The following is a 20693-nucleotide window of genomic DNA, read 5'->3' on the forward strand; positions in this document are numbered from 1 at the left end:
ATTTGTTAATGATAACAGTGGTCAACGTTTGTGATAAAATAGTAAACAGACTCATCATCCCGGCGCTCGTAGATCAACAACACTCGTAACTGACAACAGCCAATAGGAAGTAAGAGTTTAGTAAGACTAAAAACAACAGGAATAATACAAAAATCGGAATTGTACTCGATACACTTGAAAAGTACCAATCTGTATGCATTACTATGGTACTATAATATATAATAGAGTAGTGTATGAACTATGTTTAGCAATACTCCAATAAAGCCAATATATTTTATAACCCGTCAAGTTTTAAAATTAATTATTATCAATAGATTTTAAATTTAAATTTAACAAGATAAAGAAATAAGAATTTACGGTATTTGACACATCTCTGAAGTTTGAAGTATGAAAAATGTGTGCAGACAGTATTTTAGGTATCAACGGTAAATCATTTGCAGCAAAATGACAAAGTAAAAAAAAGTAAAATCTCAATTTTGTAAAATTTCTTATTGAAAAAAAATGAATTCAGAATAAGTTTACTATTTGATGATTCATAGGTATTAGGTATACTGAATTATTATTTTTTAGATTTAAATTTACTGATCAATGCATAAATATATAGGTAATGAGCATTTTCAATGTACCTATTTACAATACTGTTTTTAAAAAATGTTTTACAATAAAAAAGCCATGTCGACGAGAAAAAAAATTTAGTTCTAGTCACACCTATCAAAGCTCTAGCTTTTTACTATAAGGTTTTTATAAAAAAAAATCCAAGTATTTGGGTAAGATCGGTAGGTAGTAACGATAGTGATTTAAATATTTAATGTTTGTTCTGATGAGAGGTAGCTATCGCTATAAAAGTTTAGATTAAGTAAAATATCACATGAGTGTATACTGTATAACTTAATGAATAATCGTCGATTATTCAACGTAATCGGTTAAATTTTTTAAATTTTATTTCAATAAGTACAAATTTTGTAGTAGTCCGTGATTTTCATTTAAATTGTTATCAATAGTATTGTGATAGTAGTCTGTAGTTGAGTAGCTTCAGCCAATCACGAGTAGCATATTTTATATTACATTCATTTTTATTAAAATGTAATATTATGAATATAGAAAATAGTGATTACATAGTTGACAGTACACTGGCACTATTCTGTAATTCTGAATCCTTTACTCCGTTGGACCAATATTTCCTAATAAATTGGAATTTTAATCCTGATTGATTTAATGAAATTTCTGATTTCATATGTATAATGTGTATATTTCAATTTAATACCAATTGATTACCTACTACTTCATATCTTAAAATTCATTTAACAGTCCCCATAACTTAAATTTTTAAATTTAAATATGTTCGATCTTTGTTAAGTAGGTAACTTTTGTGTTACTTTAATTTATAATATACACAAACAACATTGTTATTTATCTATACAATTATCATGTTTATAAATGGCATTTATTTTATTTGTCTATACTTGTTGACGATCTCGCATACACTCGGTTAGTTAATTATTTCTTTGGACAAAATTCATAATTATTTCAAAACATATCTAATTTTAAGCTTAAACATTTTGTTACAGAAAGCTCGGAGATAGTCATAACAATTTTGAGTCAACCAAATGACTATAATGTAGAACAAGCACTCAGATTAAAAAATAATATATTGAAACAAACAAAATCGATTAAAGTCAGTATAATGTGCATAGTTTATTGAGAGACTAGCATTTTTAATAAAATAACTATATAATTAGCCTAACCTAACCTTGTACTCAAATTTTGATGAAATTGTATAACTTATGTTAATTATTTAGGATCCACGACTAAGTGGAGTATATATGCTTCATGAACAATTTCCAGAACCTGGAAGTTGGACTATTATTCCAATTATAAAACTGTAAGAAGCATGTTTGTACAAAATTATTTTCATTAACCGATTTTTCTCTCTTGTTTTAATGTTTAGATTGTATAAAAATAATAAAAATGCAAAGTGGTTTTTGTTTTGTGAAGAAAACGCTTATGTAAATTATGACAATTTACAATTACTTTTGAAAGAAAAGAACTCAAGTGAAGTAAGTACGAATAACTTTATTGTTATTGACTTAAAACCAATGTAAAATACTCATTTTTATCAGTTGTTTTATGTTTATAAAAATTGTAAAAGTATTCTTTTGACTTAAGTTAAAGATAATATTCCTGATAGATTATTTAAATCCAACTAATTGCCTTGATTTAATATAATCATTGTTAAATTTTAGATACCTACAGTTTTTAATTGTTAATCATAAAATGTATTTATTTGTATGACATCTTATAGTCTATATGGATGGGATATGGTGTAAAAGATAAACATCCCACAATAATTCATCATTATGCATTTGAAGAAAATGAAAATGAAAGAGTTACTTACCCTTTGTTTGCTGCAGGATTTGTTATATCTGCTGAGCTATTAAAAAAGTTAGTTTAAATTTACTTTGTATAACTATTTGATAAAAAATTTACTTTTTATGATATTTTTATAGTATTGTCAATTTAAATCTAGAAACTTTGGGTTCTGATTTTTCAATCGATGCATCTTATGAATTAGCACTAGTAATCAATAAAAAAATTCAACATCTACCTTTGAAATTTTGTTTGAAACTTTCACCAGACTGTATTGTTCATCCTTTGTCTGAAAGAAGTGACTGTGTAAGTGCATGTGTGAAATTTGCATGTATTAGTATTTCATTAAAAATGTATTTATTTTTGTTTTAAGACACATTATGGAAAGGTGACAAAAGATTCAATATATTTTGCTGTGAAAACTTGCAGTAAATTTCATTCAGATAGAGTACCAGTATTACAATCTACTTGGGGCCGAGATGCCGTGCATATCGAATACTTTAGTGATAAACTTGGTATTTAATAAACTTCTTCGTTGGTTATGCATCCTTTTTAATATTTTATTTTTTAGACGATACAATACCAACAACTGTATTAGATGTACCAAATACTGAAAGAGGACACTGTCAAAAGACTATTACAATTTTCAAATACTTATCTAAAAAACTTTTGTCAAATAAAGCTGTGAAATGGATTGCATTGACAGATGATGATACTCTTTTGAGGTGATACAATTGTACAATAGATTTTATACCTAAAATATTTTCCTTACATTTCTATTCAAATGTGTTTTTTAGTGTTCCTCGGTTAGCATCAATATTGAGCTGTTGGAATGGTCAGCAAATTGCACTTGGTCAAAGATATGGTTACAATATTCGAGGAGATCCGTCTTTAGGATACAATTATCTAACTGGCGGAGGAGGTATTATATTTAATGTGGCACTGGTCCATAAATTGACCACTTGCAAATGTTATGCATTTGATGCACCCGATGATATGGTATTAGGCATGTGTTTAAAAGCTTTAAATGCTACAGTGGTTCATTCTCCAGTTTTCCATCAAGTTCAGTTATAATTAACCACATATATATATAAAAAAATGTTTGTTTCATGCCATTAACTTATTTATAGGCTAGACCACAAGATTATGCTGACGAGTATTTAGAATCTTATCCAATGGTATCTTTTCATAAACATTGGATGATTGATCCAATAGAAGTTTATCGTCATTGGCTTTATCAAGACTCTTCTTTTGGACATGATGAGCTTTAAGGTAATGCACTAATGTTATACACAAATCAATATAAAATTATAAAAATCAATTTTTTTATTTTTTTTTAAATAAAAGTATAAATAATAAACAATAATGAAAAGAACATTTGAGACAAAATTATTTTATATAAAACTAAAATCAGTTGCACAAATCCAGGGATTAAAATATATATATCAAAATATTGTTACGTTTATAATTTTGATCGTACTGCTATTTCTGTCCACCAAGTTGGTCTTTCAAATGTCGATTTATCTTCAAATAATAAATTCTTCAAATTTTCATACACCTAAATAATACAATAATTAATTAATATGATTTTAGAGAACCTGAAGTTAGATTAACAAAAAGAAAATACAGAGAAAATTTTATATTGCTATTACCAAAGAGATCAAGGAAATAGTAACTTCAGTAAATGCAATTGCTTTCAAACAACATCTATTTTAAATGTCTAACACTTACGGGATTAAAAACAATGACAATTGTCAACTATGGATAATTGAATAAAGTTAATAGAAATTTTGTATTACGTGTTTTTAAGGTTTTAATACATTATGATTATATAAAAGAGTTGATTTATATGTGAGTAGTGTTGAGTAAATCGATAACTGAATTAAAACAAAAAACATATTTAGATAAGTATGGTATACTTATTTAAATCATGATATATTGAGTTTAATTTTTTATAATTTTCTTAAAAAAGCTGTATAATTTATGAATTTTTAAACAGTGATTTCTCGTTTTCTAGTGTTAACCTTCAAATAAATATTAAAACTATTTGGGTTATCTAAAACTATTAGTATTATGTTCATGTAAAAGTTAATCAGGTAAATTGAGTATTTAAGACTTTAAGTAATTTGTAACCTATAAGTTGATCGCAACTTGTAGCTTCCCCAGATTTATACTCGCAGCACATTAAGAGCATGATTGCATGACGGTAGTGTCGGTTTCTGATTGGTTTTTCAAACTCCTATGCACAACCTTCTAGGTGAGTGACACAGTGGAGGAAGTTGTTTTAGATGTGTGACTGGTCATGCTCTTAATGTGCAGCGAATATAGAATCATTGATCTAAATTACAAAATCTGATGAATGGTTGTTTAATTAAATAAATATAAATAAATAAATGCAAAGATCTATTATAGGATACAAAAGAGCACAAGACTGCACTTATAGAATGGAGAGTTCAGAAAAAATTATATAAAAGTATTATTTACAAGTATTAAATTCTTAACATTGTACATATTTAATATTGAAATATTAATATTAATTTTCTAATTTTTAGTTTACCCGTCCGTTTGAAGCAGCCAGCACTGAATTAAGTATAAAATCTGGAGGCACTATAGCATCAGCAAGTGTCACTGCTTCATTTTTAAGACTTGAACATAAATCTATTATGGATCCTTTAACTATTATAGATGCCAGTGGCCCATTAGCATAGCCACCTATTAAAAAAAAAAAAAAAACATGTATTAATTATTATTAATAATAAAAACGTTTAATATTCTCAATCGTATATACCTTCATATAAAATTGACAAATGTTTTTCAACCAGCCAAAAGCCATAAAGTGAAGCAAGTTTATGTAACACTAGTCTATGAGCATCATCTAATTCTGGAGATGATGTTGTTTCAATAAACTTTTTCAAAATTAAGTACTGTAAACAAAACAAATATAAGATACATGACTATGAATTAAGATTTATCATAATATAAATTTACTTCGGCAAATACTATTGACAGATCCTTAGCAAAGAACATCTGGGAATCATTTTTCGCTGTAAATAAATCCTTTCTTTGATCTTTTAATAGTTCCAATTGTGCATATGTCTGACGTAATAGATAGCAAATCATCCATTGAAAACAGGATAGTAGATCTAAGCGAATCCAAATAATCATTTTAACAATAAATAGGATATTTTAAAAAATATACTCACGCATATGAGTGAATACTTCATCTACTCTAGATAATTTAAATTTGTCACTTAATATTGTTTTGGCATCTTTAAGAAACTCTATAGTACCCAGTGGAGTATCACAACAACTTTTATTTCCGTTTAGCAAATTTGTCCAAATATTTAACAGCCAATTACTTGTTTGTTGTATTAATACATTATTATCACCTTCATATGTGCAATTAGCGTCATTTGCATTACGCAGTTCATTAAGACCAGCAGCTAATAACAAAATTATAAAAAGAAGATTAAATTGTAAGTTTAAGTAAGAACACATAATATCCAGATGTGTTGTCTTTGTCTAACAATTGTATAGTAAATCTGGAGTTAGTAGAATCCATTTTATGCTGTTATAGTTTTATTAATCAAGACAATTTATCTCTTATCAACCATAAATATAAGAATATTATTCAGATTATTGTCATAGGGTTTAATTGATATTTTAGTGAGTATAGCTATATAAAGTATAACAAATTTTAAATACTCATACCTGTATTCAAATTTTAATATTAATAAAATTACATAAGATGCTCGAGATTATATTCTAATCTTAAGTTGTATAATAGGTAGATTTACTCTAATATTAAAGCTAACAACATAAAATGGATTCTGCTAAACACAAATTTGCCATGTTGTATATAAATAAGGAAACCACATATACAGTCCATATAGATATGGTTTCCTTCTATGAGGATGTATCAGTATCACTTGCATGTATTGATTGTCTTATAAGAGTGTAGTAAAAATGCCAAATATAAGTTCAGTGGTTCACTTATAGCTTTGTTAGTTTTAATGTACCTTAAATCCATTACCTATTGGCTATTATTAAAGAGTAAGAACATCTACTTTTTTTTGCTGTAAGACTTTATTTTAATTATGAAACTAGTTATAAGTGTTGTAATTTAAAAATGCTTTTAACTCATAAAATTTGAATACTAAAAAAAACATCTCCAACAATAAAGAAAATGTTTTTAATTTATAGTTAAATAATAGGTTAATTTACAGAATATTAAAACTAACAAAATTAATGTTTGGTTATGCACTTGTAAAAGAGTGACAACAGATGAAGGGGACAACTTGCCTTTTAAATAACCATGACCACCACATGCTTCTCTACACTCTTGTATTGCATCTCGACATGTCCATGCTGCAATAGGTTTGGTACAACTAGATATTGCATGTATTTCTGTGCCAAATAATCTCTAAACATAAACAACACATAAATTAAATATTTTAAAATTATTTAAAATTATTTTTTTATTACGAGTTTTTCTGAACCACTGTTGGTAAACATCTCAATTAAAAACGATTCATATACATTAGCCAAATAATTGCCATAGAGTTTTAATGCATACGCAGCAGCTAAATTTGGAATCAATCTACATTGCTAAAAAAAAAAGAAAAAATGATTTAATTTATTTACATATTTTAAAATAATCAATACATTAATTTACATAAGTGCAGTGTCCATAAGATAATAAAATAGATATTTTAATGTGAAAACAATTGATTCATTATTTAAGTTTTATATTTACTTACTACTAACTGATACTCTAAAACTGGTAACTCATCACCATTAGGAGGTCCAAACTGTTTTCTAACACCTGTATATCTTATAGCTATTGGAACAGCTTTTGTGATGTATGCTACACATATATTAACAATACTTAATCGGCCAACTGACAAACTGCCTAAAGAAGCTCCTATAAATATAATTAGGTAACTTTAGTAATGTCATAATACATTATCCAGTTTATATTTTTTAAAACTTTGATATTTAAATAAAACTATTTAAGATATATATATATATATATATATACAAAGTTATAGAAATTTTTCTATTGAAATCTACTGTGGTGTTTACTAAGAAAAAAAAGAAAAAACAAGGACAAATAAATATGAGTGTTGTAAGTAGAATTTAATTTTGATTATACAAAATAAATATATGTTAAAAATGTACATTAGTTTTAATTTTTAAATATTTACATCATAAATTTAAAACTGAAAAATGTATGTGGAACTTTTATATATATTATATAATAATATATATGATAATTATTTAATAACATTAATGTATATAAGCTATAAAGTTTATACAACGTTAATGTTTTATAAGACTATAGATTATTCTTATTATAAATAAATTATTATTGAAGTGTATAATTATAACTTACAATACACATTATATTACCTAATCGTTTTGATTTATCTTTAAATGGTGAAATATATTGTCCATCATCATTTATGTCTCCAGTTTTACTCAGTAAACTTTCTTTTGGTATACAAAACTTGTTAAACATTATAAATCTAATAAAAAAATATGATTATTGCTACAAAAATTAATTAAAAAATATTATTATTATATTTTAGTTAATGCAGGGATTCTCAATTCAAAAGGACTTCCTAACAAAAATGTATGGTATAATTTTTTATCTTATTATGTACATTAAATTTAACTTGTTATATTAATAAGATAAGATTTATTCAATTTTTATCATAACAATCATTAAAATATATTATATTATATTTTATCTCATATTTTGGTTATTTGTTTTATTGAAATTGTTAAGATAAACAATACCTTTCTATTGAAATATGATATATCAAATTCTTTGCGTGCTACAAAAATCTACAAAAATATATGCTGTCTTAATTAATAATTAGGAATCCCTGTAATAATGTATAGTTATGTAAAAATTAAAATTACCCATTATCAACACCATTTAAACTGGCTTTTTCTCCTAGGTCACCAACTATGACTCCAGGATAAGGTAGCATAGTTTTTGGATCTCGTATATTAACTACAAATGCATGTAATCCATGATCATCACCATTACTCATGATTAATTTGGCCCATATTATTGCATATATACTTGTTTTTCCTAAATTTAATTTTCAATCATAGGTATTTTGTTATTGTTTAATTGTAATGTTCTTTAATTTATGTTTTTAATTTTTTTTTTTAAATAACGAGACAAAAGGAGTGTTTTTATATATTTATATTAAAATATTTAATATAATTATAGATTAAACAGAAAAATATTAAAAAGAACTAATGAGATAACATAAATATAACTATATTTTTTTTTAGCAACTGCTATCATTAAGTTTTATAGTTTGTCAACCACCACTTTATTTAAGTATTAAAAATAACATAGTTGAATTATTATTTTTATGTTTAACATAAATTTAAATATATGTTATATATATTGAAGAAGGGAAAATAAATATAGGTTGAATATAAAGTCTTGTTAAAACGTCAAAATATAATCATTTTAAATGGATACTTGAAAATGAAGACTATTCTATTGATATCACAAAATAACATACCTAAGCTACCAACCCAACATTTTGCTGCTTCAAAATCAGGAGTATGTAAAATAAATTGTTTTAAATTGTGATCATAAAAAGCTGTAGTTCGCATTTCCTTAGTATTAGTACCATGTGAAATTTCTGTAAGTGCAAAACAACCAGGAATCTGAAACACCAATAAGTCAATAACTTTAGAAAAAATATACATAATAACATTATTGTTTAATGAAAACTTACTTTTCCTTCCTGAGCATTTTCATAAAGACTAGCATTTCTTCCATTGTCCATACTAAATATAACATTAGAGAACATATCAAAGGTCAATCCGACTTTTATTGCAACAGATGGACAATATTGAAACATTGCTACTATTTTTGAGAAAGCCTATAACATTTAATTGTAATTTAATATAAACAAAATATAATATATTTTTTAGCTATATTCACCAGTCTGGGACTAGACATTATTTCTTCCAATGGAAATACTTTTGTTTCTACAATTTTATACATTCTCAATAACGCTAATCTTCGTTGTTCATCTAATGATAATGTTTCATTAGAATGTTGGAAAAGTGGATCAGATTCAAACGTTTTCCACGCTCTCATCTAAAATTAATATAGTACAATATAAATATATTACAAAATCAGCTTATTAAATTAAATACCTTATATCGTAAAGCATCTTCAGATTCTATGAAAACACACATTTTTTTCCAGTTGATTGTAGCATTTTTTCTATAAAAATCTAGTGGTCCAGATTCAAAGTCCTTTAATATATCACAGCATGTGTTCATTTTGATCTATAATATTTAAATTACTTTTCAATATAAATAAGTAATATTTTGTATTATTATTATTGTTATTATTGATACTTAGGCAGTCCTTATATCATTATATCTATTGTTTTATGAGTTCATTTAATTACTTATTTATTTATTACATGAATTAATGACCACTCGCAGTTTACTATATAATATATTAATAGGTAAAAATAAATTATAATATGACAAATACATACAAATCAAAATATAGGCCTTCGAACTAGATTATAATCGAAAGCAAGTATTATTTAAAATAAAAGGATGATTATGTTTATAGGAAGTTGAGTGAAGGATGGATGTATAAAAATTGATCATTATTTATGTGGCATATAATTATGTAAGTCAACTGAAGAGGGGAAAATAGAAAGTTATTGATGAAAACTCATATTATAATTCTAAACTATACTCCTCAGTTTATTTGATATTTGATTGCTAACCTATTTTAATTTGTGTATTTATTCAGAAAAGATAGAATGTCTAAGTCACTAGGAAATTTAGATTTTTAAAATATTATCTGGACTTGTATTTTCAAAAAACATTAGATATTAAAATAATTATGAATCAGAGACAATCAAAATATCTTGAAGGACATGTCATAGAGTCATAGTCCGCTAACTTAAAATCACAATATTTATGAATGCATTAGGTAGGATAACAAATAAGCAATGTCATATTTTTATTATTCATACTTTAACATATAGCTAATAACATTTAATATATAAACACTAATTCAAATAAAATATTTTTTAATAATTGATCTAGAAACTGAAATAAAATTTTCAAATCCATAACAATATTATGAGAATACAATTTTTATTCATCTATATTAGGTATAATATAGGTAAATTGTATACCAAACAAGTGTCTTATTGTGTAAAGTCCATCTACATAATGTATGCAGAGGTTACTAGGTCAGAATAATTCAATTCTTCCATATGACATAATACATTTTCTAATTGGAGATGGCTACTTTTATAATGTAGTATATTTTTAAATATGTATTTATGAGTATAGCATATTACCAGAATAGTATGTCAATTGCATGCCGAAGTAGGCTTTTTTGAGACAATTGGGTAGGTAGGTAGGTATCGAGCAATGGATTTGGCGCAATAAAAGTTTTTAATAATATTTAAATTATTAAAAAAAAAAAAAAAATGTAGATCAAAAGCTGTGATTGCATGGGTAGTCAAATGGTAGTTTGTCTCGGGTTTGGAAATTGTTCAGCAGGGTAATGAATGGTTATACAAAATATTTTAGTGATTTAAGATTTATAGTTAACTGAATAAACATTTTCATTATTAGTTATTTGGTTTATGTTTTACAATTATTTACAATATTTCACGGAACTGAATGATATTGAATATTAATCTTCAGTGATAATTGTTATATGAAAAATTACCTCGTATTACTCGCATTAAATTAAATAAGGTTCTAAAATCTAAAAAGAACAAATTAATTTTTTGTATTTATAACAATTTTAACACAATAACTTTTTTTTCATAAAGGAATTTATATTGTATTAACATTCAAAAAAAAAAAAAAAATGTTATTTTCATAATTGTGGGAAACCAAAAATATTGACCAAAATAAAGTTTATAGTTATAATTTAATTTAATTACAAAATAAGTATAATTTAACAGATATTGCCGTAATACTTATTCTACAATTTAAATAAAATTAATCCTAAGACATAATTTATTTAAAATCAAACCCTAATTTTTTTAACTTTCTTAAATTTTATATTTAGTAAGAAATTTAGTATTTATTTATATCGTCGATCTAATAATTTAATTTTATAGACTAATAGGTACATGACTTTTAATACCTAACTTCAAAATTTAAGATGAGTACCTAATACTAGGCTAATACAAATTATTGTATCTAGTTTTTAAAATTCCAAATGGATTTACTATGATTTTTAGTTTTAATATTTTTTAACATACTGATACACGATTAATCACCTTTAGACTACCTATGTAATGAAATTACCTAATAATTTATACATACCTTGTTTATTCAAACTACAATTTGTTTATTATATAAAATATTGCCCTAATACTTAAAAATATTTCGTATAAATTATTAGAAAAATACAAAGAACGCTTGATCTTTTTTGATAGTAACACGATAAAGACTTTCACTGGAAGACTATAGTGTATACTGTGTAGTCAGTAATCAAACGTTACTCGATTTGAACTGTTCAATCAAATTTCGATTTACAAAATACAAACTACGTCAGACATACACCGGACTTATTGAATAAGAGGTAACATCAAATAGTAATTACAAGTTATACGAGTAATAAATGTAATAATTTATTTGTTTATAGTTTTATACCTAATTGTGTAATTGCTTGTACTCACAACGTCACGACTCACAAGATGTATAGGACTATAGATTAGTAATTACAGTACTAATATACTACACTATTACTCCACTACTCGAAGTAGTTAACTACCTTGGTATTACTTAATTTTTCTCATGTAAAATATAATTCGAAGATAACTGTATAATCTAAATTGTTATATTCTGTGATATAATACTCTATATAAGCTTAAATATGATAACGTCCTTCCAAATAAATGTGATAAGGAATATCAACAAACATTGCACTACGAACGGTCCACAAGTTGTAGACTACAACACTTTCGTCTTATAATAGGTAGTTAAAAGTGTTAATTTTATACAGTTCTTTACACTACTGGTTTCAGCGATTGGAATTTGGATGTCGTTGTTACAGAATAGAAAAAAATATACTATGTCCATTACTGTTACATCTATACTGTGCTTCAGCCGTCTGTAAGTCTTGACGAGATTTGACAGGATATAAAGTTCGTAAAAAAACTTTTCAATTAATCATTAAAACGGTAAAGCTCATTTTTCTAGTCTCGACAGTTTCCTCAATTTGGTCGGTTTCAACGCTTAGAACAACTAAAACAAGCAACGACCCATCAAAATCAATACCTATTGTGTTGTACAGCTTACACGGACAATTGTATTTATGAGGACGTTTCATTTTCCAACCATGTCCATATCACTGTGGTCGATATTGAATAGATTTAACACTGAGTGAGTAAATTAAAATGTTGCGATGTCAACTATAAACTATATAGCATTTAATAGTGTCAACATTTGACATTTCGTCCCTAGTAAATCTGCGTCGTACAACCGCCTATCGACTGGCACTGGACACTTTCGTATCACTGTTTGGGACCCCGTGTTGATTGTTGCTCAAATAGTGTCTGTCCAATGTCTTTACTACTTCACCATGTGTGTTTGGATCACTATTATCAGCTATGTGGTTGGCACTTCAAGATCATTGGATATCATATTTGAATTTAAAGTACCTAGTAAAAATAAAATATTATTTTACATACTTATTATAATCTGCCTACTATTGCAGGAATTGAGTAAGGTTAACAGTGAAAAATTTGTTATTGCTGTTTTTGCATTGAATGCACTTAGTGGGTGAGTGTAAGGTTAATAATATATCTGACAAAACAATAAACATTTAAATTTGTTACTGTTTAGGGCTACATTCATTTGGCGTGTTGTTGAACGATATCGATTGTGTTTAGATTTTTCTTGTACAATACACACCATACATTTGGCAGCTTGTATGTGGTATAACAGGACATTGCCTACTCCATATTGGTGGTTACTAAATGCTTCGTGTGCAGCAATCACATGTATATGCGCTGAATTTCTGTGCATGCGGACAGAATTAAACACTATACCTGTAAATAGTGGACAAACGCCAAAAGTTGATTTGTAAATATTGATTTTTAAATAACTAAAAACGCTTAGGATAAATTTAAGAAATATTAACATGTTATTTATTGCAAAGTCAGTCATAGTTGTTTTATTTTTATCCATAAATATTAACAGAACATAAGTTAAAAATATAAAATTATAATAACAAAACATAAAATTAATATTGGCTGTGAAATTACAATTTAATATTATATATTATTAATTAAATAACTTAATTTTAATTATCACTATTAAAACAATAAAATTTAAATTGTGAAAAATTGTGGAGTTTTAAATTGAGTTTAATTTTTGATGAAGTATTCAGATTATTTCTAATATTCAGTAACATTACACCCTATATAGTTATCATTTTTGATTGCTTGTGACAGTATAAACTTCCAATAGTAATTCATTTGCATTGTTGATGGATTTCCAATAATTATGAGCAATGCTTTTGCCCTAGACAATGCGACATTGGTGCGTTCTTTAGCAGTAAGAAAACCAAGGTTAAATTTCTTATCCTTTTCACTTCCTACTGTGGATTTGCTCCTAACTATTGATATGATAATAATCATTCTCTCTTGACCCTGGAACATTTCTACTGTACCCGTTTTTGGTAATTTAATATCTGGATGGTACATTTTCAGTAACTCATGAATTTTGGAAACCTAAATCACAAAAAAAATTAATATATAAGTTTTTATAAAATTTAACATTGTAATTATTTACTTGAGAAGCGTATGGAGTGATAATTCCAATGTCATCAGCAGATATTCCAGACTTCATCAATCTAGTAAAGTACAATAAGACTTGGAAAGCTTCATGGGGATTAAACCATGAAGGACTACTGGGATCTTGGCTGTCTTCACCAACTACACCATGCACAATAACTGGTCCTTTACAATCTATTTTCCAATGAGCGTTTTCATTCAAATTATTTAATAATATTCTTTCCGGTGCGTTATCATTCAATATCTATACGCAGTATTTAAAGAACATTAATTAATATTATATCTTATAAATATGTTATCATTACTTACAGTTGGCACTAATAATGATTTATAAAATAATTTATTGTAATTCAATACGATTTCTGGCAATGCCCGATAATTCTGAATTAAGTGTGTAATAAGTTTTGGGTTAAAACCATTGTGTTCTGGAAAAATATTAGTATCTCTCAAGTACGATGGATAATTAATAAAACGAGATAACATGGACAATCCCAGACCCGAGATTTTTGCTAAAACTGACATAACAACAGGTCCTAACTGTTTGGGATCTCCAGCCATTACAACTTGTCCATCTCGGTATGGATCCAAAAATGCTATAAAATCACTTACAATAGTAAAAGTATTAAAAAAAAAAAAAAAATCTAAATTACTAGACACATACAAAGCGGTAATAACATTTCTGGTTCTGTTGATTGTCCAGCTTCATCTATAAATATATGAGTGAAAGTTCCACCTTTTAAGCCCATCATATACAATAATCCAGCTGTGCCTTCGGTGGCAAGAACTATTCGTAATTTGAGAATATCTTGTTTTTTAATTAACCTAGAATCTGAGAAATGTATGTATTTAAATTATAGTAATTGCGTTACAACATAGATAAGTTTCAGTTTTGAAGTAATTGATATGATATAAGATACTCTTAATTTAAATAATATAAGTGATTTAACATCAACTTAATTATCATAATATATTATCAAATACATAATTATTATTTTCTGTTACCTATTTCACCATTGTTATATGAACTGTCAAGTTCAGGTAAAACACAATATTCATCATAATCCATGTTATAAGACAAACTAATAAAATGATTATAGCCAACTAAACGCTTCATAATAGAGTTATTAAATAAACCAGAGTTTACAAGTTTAGACAGTAACATGTCAACAGCAGAATTGGTTGGAGCACAAATCAACAATCTAAAAACAATATCCCAAAAAATAGGATTATTACAATGTTAGTTAAGTGGCAAAAGTGAAACCAAAATTTTCTGATAACCCATAAATATATTTTTATTTGATATAAATAATTAAATATAGTTCTGTAGAGCTTCTAATTTAACTTCACAAGGGGTGGGGGCACCTTGAATATAGTTATATTTAAAAAAAATTGATCAAAGAAATTAAAATACTAACTTGCTTTTAGGGAATTCTTTATAAACTTGAATAATGCTTTCTGTCATGGTTATTGTTTTACCAGTGCCAGGAGGTCCATATATAATGTAAGGCATTGGTCTCCCTTCACCTTTCAGAATATTAATAACAGCACTTTTTTGTTCTAAATTCAATATATTATTAAACCATCTGATTTTTTGTACAATCTTTGGTTGTGGTAATAGGGTATTGCTATCTTTTTTTAAATTATCCTCATAGGTGTTATCTGTATTTATCTTATCATGGCTTAAGATCTTCAATTTTGATGGTTGGTATTCCAAGGAATCCCTGTATGGAAACAAGAATGATTCGCCTAATCTGTTCTTTTTCCACATTTCATTGATGACTTCATGTTGTTTTCGATACATCATTCTGGCATTGAAAAAATTGACACTGTAATCCCAATGGCCACATATACTGTGAAATTCTGGATCGAACTTTAACCATACTTCATTTGCTAAAACCTTATGAATTATTCCTTCATACCGTCCACATTCACCTAGTTAAAAATTAATTATCTTAATGTCTATTAAAATTTAACATTTTCAATAAAATACAATCACTTGTACCAAACAAAAAACTTCATAAATTGTATAGGAACATTTCTACTTTACGGAACACCCTTTTTTTTTTGGGGGGGGGGACCTTGTCATATTTTTGACGAAAAAAATGATGGTAAAATCAGAATTTGAGGCACGAACTTACTTTAAAAGTTATAGCTAATTGAAGTTTTCTATTTATACTATAATCCTTAAATACCCATTTTGCTTGAAAAAATTCAAATTGAACTGCTGCACAGTGGTAACTTTTTGGTAAATTTAACCAAGTATTCAGCGTTCAAACCTCGGTTAGGACAAACTTTTATTTTTATTTTTTTTATTTGAAAGTTGTAACTTTGAAGTGTGGTAACTTTTTAACTGTGTCTGAGCGCCAAATTTTGACTTTATCATTGTTTTCAGCAGAGTTAACTACATATATTTCAATTACAAAAATTGCAAAGTAAAAAAGGTGTCCCGTTAAGTAGAAATATACCATTTTTATAATAATAATAAAAAAAAAAACGATTAATTTTAGAATAGTTAAATTACTTAGTAAAGTCAAATCGCGATAACTCTAAGTTGAAGGGAGATAAAAATTTGCTACAAGATATGTATTAATTGAGATATCCAACTCAAATTTGTATTAATTATATTTCTATGGTAATAAAAATAAATTCAAGTTGTCAAGTTTTTCGAGTTATTGCAACTAGACTGTTCTAGAATACATAAAGTTATAATAACCATAATATTCTATTAATAATTGTTACAGTAAAATATAAATTAAACCAATAGATATTAGTCTGTTTAGAAAAATAATTACCCAATCTTTTAGTACAATTTGGTGGATCTGTAACTACTATACGATCACCAGCAATTAATGAGGGCCGTTGCTCAGACAGATTAGGTATTTTTAGAACTAAATATTCACCTGCATTCTCAAAATGTATTCTTTCTTGAGCATATTTTTGAAGAGCGGCTGTTATCTAAAATTGGTAAATATAATATATTGTAATTTAGTTTAACAGGCAATTGATTACATGTAGCAATAGATCTAAGCATAGCAGTGTCAATTATAAAGTGCAAGTCTGAATAAATAATTAGTAATAAGATATTACTTATTTTTTTGTATTAAATTTGATGAATCGTTATTTTTTTTTTAAATTTAAATATTTACCAATATTTATTTTTATTTTTTGGAAATAAAATAATTTAAATATAAGTATTTCCAGAAAATTACTATAAAAGATTAATTTTATATTTTAAATTATGGCACTGTTGACACCACACATTGTTATAGTATTGTTAATTGTTAATTATACATGTTAATGTTAATAACAAATTGGTAAATATACTTACTTCTACTTCTTCCATGAATAAAAGAATATGATATTTTGCTTTGTAGTTTTCATAGGTAAGAATTTCAAAAGCAGCTGGATACAATTTTTTAATATTCTCTTTAACTTCAGTTATTATGTTTCTAATTTAAAAATTAATAATTATTATTACAATTTATGATCACTAAACAATACTATGATTAATTTACTTAAAACAATAGTTTTATTATATTTAAATTAAATAAATGAATGGAGTTGTCTAAGTTGAACAATAACCTATAACTATACATTCACTTGATCATGATTAGAAACTTAATAGCATAACTAAATGATTACAAAAAAAAATTATTTAGGATAAATAACAGATCTACAAATCTGTATTATAATTGAACCCCATAGTATTTTTATGCTCTCAGAAAAGTCCGTAGTTAGGTATTAATTGTTAAGAAGTATAACTAATAATGTATATTGTAAAACTGCACTTTTAATTCAATTTAACAAGAACATTTTTTAAGCCAGGTTAGTAAATTTTTTAAATGCTAATAATTATTTAAGGGTAAAACTAAAATATTAATGTAAATAAAATATGTATTACTGATTGAATTTTCCATTTTCTAACCAGTAACATTTTGTTAACTGAGATGGAATATTCCATTGTGCTAAACGGACTGTTGGAAACTGTACTTTATTGCCTTTTCGAATACCAGGAACTATTGGATCATTTTGTAATTCAAATAACCTTCTGTAATAGTTAAAATATAATGAATTACAAGCTTGTGATAAATTGATTTTTTTAAGACATTTATACTTACTGCATATCAATATCTTTCCTAGAATAAGCAGTTGGATTACACGGAAGAATTATTCTTGAATCAGTAACATCAATGTTTATGCCTACTTTATAAGTAATATCTTCAAAAATAAATTCAACTTTTTCAGTAGATTTTCCTAAATACCTTAAAAAAAAAAAAAACTGTTAGTATCATGAGAATTAAATATTATATTAACAACATATTTTGTTTAGTATTATTTTTCATTAATGGTTATTACAATACAAATATGCACAAGGATAACATACTTTCCTTTGAGAGTAATGTCAAAAATATATTCAGATTGCACTCCAATTATTATAGGCAACTTATTTTTATTAACAATTGACAGTTGTACTTTGTTTCCTTGCATGGTTTGATAATCATTTAATGTTTTCTCCTCAACATAGCTGTTATTTCTAAATAATATCTAGTACATAAAATAAAATATATATTTTAATTATTTTTTTACTAAAATATAAGTAAAATAATAGTTTAATAATAAGCTTATAAAAGATAAATTAGATATTAAAACCTGTATAAAAGTTTCTTGTTCAAAACCAATTACTTTAGGCATGTCACCTAATACTTCAATAGTCATTTGATTATCGTTATCATCATCTTCAACAATATCATCAACTTGGGAAGTTGGTCCGTTATCATCGAGGAGAACACGGACAGACTCGTTTGCTCTGATTCTAAAAATATTATTTATTAGCATGATTAACAATGGTTGTAGATAATTTAATTATTTAAACATGTGTTTATGGAACATACATATTGGCCTGATGACGAGGGCCGTCTTTGGATAGGAAACAACTTGCAACCTTCCATTCTGTATTGTTAGAGTTCTTTTCTCTGTAGAGTGAAATCCTGACTGGACTGTTGAGCTCTATGTATGGGAAGTTACGAATTTCTTTCTCGGTTTTCGGTTGATAATGGTATTTATTGTCAATGAGACACTTGTCAGTGTCCAATATTTTTGTAACTATACCGTTCACATATCTGATCTCTAATGATGGGTTCAAAATACACGATATCTAAACACAAAATCACATCTTTTAAGAAAGTGGTGTGTTGTGTGTATTACATGGGTATTATATTAATAAGTAAACTTTTCATTAGACGACGATGGATCTTACCCAAAAATCATTTTCTGGTGACACATCTCTTTCAAAACAAATATTTTTCGGCAATTCAGATACATCGGTTTTTCCGGTCACCCAACTCCAGATATTGTTCAGCAAGGACATGGTGTCTAAATGAAAATACGAAGACTGGTATGCTAATTTAAAACGCTGTTTCGGGCAACCAGAAGCACGAAATCTGTATATGAGCAATTCAGTGAAAAAATTAAAAGGATATTGCAGATTAAGACGACATCTCGTACAGAGTACACACTACACTACAGATTGACTATATTTTCATCGTGTCGGACATACAAAATTGTTGATATCGGTCAGTGGACAAAAATACACAAACAGACACACACAGTATATTATGAGAATAATTGCAACGTAAGATTTTAGTTGATAATGAAATTATCTATTATTTACCCGACGAATCACAGAAACTGGGAAAAAACCAAATTTTGTAACTATACATATTAATATCATCAATATCTCAATGGTACTGAAATAAAATTCAATAATAATTGCCGTTTACGTCGCTGATTGCTGAGATATACAACCGACATTCCTATTGTATTCCTACAATTAAATTCACCGTCCCGTCAGTCCTTAATCCTCATAGAAAAAGAAAACGGACTTACGGGGAATAATTTTATTGTATACATTTGAGTATTAAATACATCTGTGGAATAGTGTGAAATTTAAATACCGGAATAAGCCATGTGCCGTGAGTATGTATATATTATTATAGTTTGATAATTTAACGGTATAACACGGTACAATTTATTATCGTTAACGCGGTTAAATGAGGTATGCGCTATTGTGCGTGCGCGGAAGGGATGTTCCTTTTTGAACCGCAGCGCTGACTGATAACAACAAATAATATTAAAACGAAACAAGCTAATAGCGTTGGTTATAAGTACAATTGTATTTAGAATCAATGGTAATAGCCAATAGGTACAGTCTTTAGTCTTTACACTCGTTACAGACTTACACTTTACAGTTATATTTTAATGCAGTGGCGCAGTCAGGATTTGTGTTATTTTTGTCCTTATTAAAACCACTCGGCCACCTAAAACAACGCTCCAGTTGTATATGCAGCCATGCTGGTGGTAAACTGGCCCACAGTGAAAATAATTCCTGTATAAGCTACTGGATGAATATGAAACTATTCTAAATTCTGCAAACATTTATAACAATTTTTTTTTTATGAGCAAATAAATACATTTTATTAACACCCAAGT

The 20693-nt window shown here is 26.7% G+C and overlaps 4 protein-coding genes across 21 annotated transcripts; 2 read left to right on the plus strand and 2 right to left on the minus strand.

Annotated features, from left to right (window-relative positions):
- Positions 1-90: 90 nt before the first annotated feature.
- LOC113550197 (beta-1,3-glucosyltransferase) lies at positions 91-5145 on the plus strand. 6 transcript variants are annotated; one of them, XR_003405004.1, is made up of 13 exons: positions 1049-1488; positions 1569-1675; positions 1800-1882; positions 1949-2057; positions 2303-2442; positions 2508-2673; positions 2741-2882; positions 2939-3092; positions 3165-3429; positions 3498-3639; positions 3961-4144; positions 4780-4853; positions 4920-5145. XR_003405004.1 is itself a non-coding variant. In XM_026951901.1 (11 exons), exons 1-10 carry the CDS (start codon positions 1428-1430, stop codon positions 3636-3638), a joined length of 1368 nt encoding a protein of 455 aa, XP_026807702.1. In that variant the 5' UTR covers positions 1048-1427; the 3' UTR covers position 3639; positions 4920-5145. The 6 variants fall into 6 exon arrangements, 1 of the variants encoding a protein (XP_026807702.1); XR_003405003.1 differs by having other exon boundaries at positions 4780-4840; XR_003405006.1 differs by lacking the exons at positions 1049-1488; positions 3961-4144 and adding an exon at positions 91-109 and having other exon boundaries at positions 4780-4840.
- LOC113550195 (peroxisomal acyl-coenzyme A oxidase 3-like) lies at positions 3710-12191 on the minus strand. Of its 5 annotated transcripts, none has more exons than XM_026951896.1 (15): positions 12058-12191; positions 9565-9699; positions 9347-9505; positions 9138-9284; positions 8919-9066; positions 8296-8470; positions 7780-7895; positions 7128-7291; positions 6853-6975; positions 6670-6790; positions 5571-5810; positions 5356-5510; positions 5156-5291; positions 4925-5079; positions 3710-3925 (listed from the first exon to the last, which is right to left on the minus strand). In XM_026951896.1, the coding sequence occupies exons 2-15, from the start codon at positions 9691-9693 to the stop codon at positions 3830-3832; spliced, it is 2064 nt and encodes a 687-aa protein (XP_026807697.1). In that variant the 5' UTR covers positions 9694-9699; positions 12058-12191; the 3' UTR covers positions 3710-3829. The 5 variants fall into 5 exon arrangements, with proteins under 5 accessions (XP_026807697.1, XP_026807699.1, XP_026807698.1 ...); XM_026951898.1 differs by having other exon boundaries at positions 12084-12176; XM_026951897.1 differs by lacking the exon at positions 12058-12191 and adding an exon at positions 11728-12025.
- Positions 12192-12341: 150 nt separating this feature from the next.
- LOC113550199 (protein SYS1 homolog) lies at positions 12342-13657 on the plus strand. Of its 4 annotated transcripts, none has more exons than XM_026951906.1 (5): positions 12342-12551; positions 12607-12789; positions 12871-13063; positions 13124-13188; positions 13252-13657. In XM_026951906.1, the coding sequence occupies exons 2-5, from the start codon at positions 12722-12724 to the stop codon at positions 13493-13495; spliced, it is 570 nt and encodes a 189-aa protein (XP_026807707.1). In that variant the 5' UTR covers positions 12342-12551; positions 12607-12721; the 3' UTR covers positions 13496-13657. The 4 variants fall into 4 exon arrangements, with proteins under 4 accessions (XP_026807707.1, XP_026807706.1, XP_026807708.1 ...); XM_026951905.1 differs by having other exon boundaries at positions 12616-12789; XM_026951907.1 differs by having other exon boundaries at positions 12342-12519; positions 12594-12789.
- A 75-nt stretch (positions 13658-13732) lies between these two features.
- LOC113550360 (probable RNA helicase armi) lies at positions 13733-20664 on the minus strand. Of its 6 annotated transcripts, none has more exons than XM_026952119.1 (15): positions 20091-20664; positions 19462-19645; positions 19097-19359; positions 18855-19017; positions 18589-18749; positions 18323-18466; positions 18106-18252; positions 17533-17653; positions 16997-17159; positions 15620-16136; positions 15207-15403; positions 14866-15033; positions 14514-14797; positions 14203-14448; positions 13733-14141 (listed from the first exon to the last, which is right to left on the minus strand). In XM_026952119.1, exons 2-15 carry the CDS (start codon positions 19570-19572, stop codon positions 13806-13808), a joined length of 3021 nt encoding a protein of 1006 aa, XP_026807920.1. In that variant the 5' UTR covers positions 19573-19645; positions 20091-20664; the 3' UTR covers positions 13733-13805. The 6 variants fall into 6 exon arrangements, with proteins under 6 accessions (XP_026807920.1, XP_026807918.1, XP_026807919.1 ...); XM_026952117.1 differs by lacking the exon at positions 20091-20664 and adding an exon at positions 19876-20074; XM_026952118.1 differs by lacking the exon at positions 20091-20664 and adding an exon at positions 19710-19796.
- Between the last annotated feature and the right edge of the window lie 29 nt (positions 20665-20693).

This window comes from Rhopalosiphum maidis, chromosome 4 (genome assembly GCF_003676215.2).
Source record: "Rhopalosiphum maidis isolate BTI-1 chromosome 4, ASM367621v3, whole genome shotgun sequence".
Taxonomy (NCBI): Eukaryota; Metazoa; Arthropoda; class Insecta; order Hemiptera; family Aphididae; genus Rhopalosiphum; species Rhopalosiphum maidis.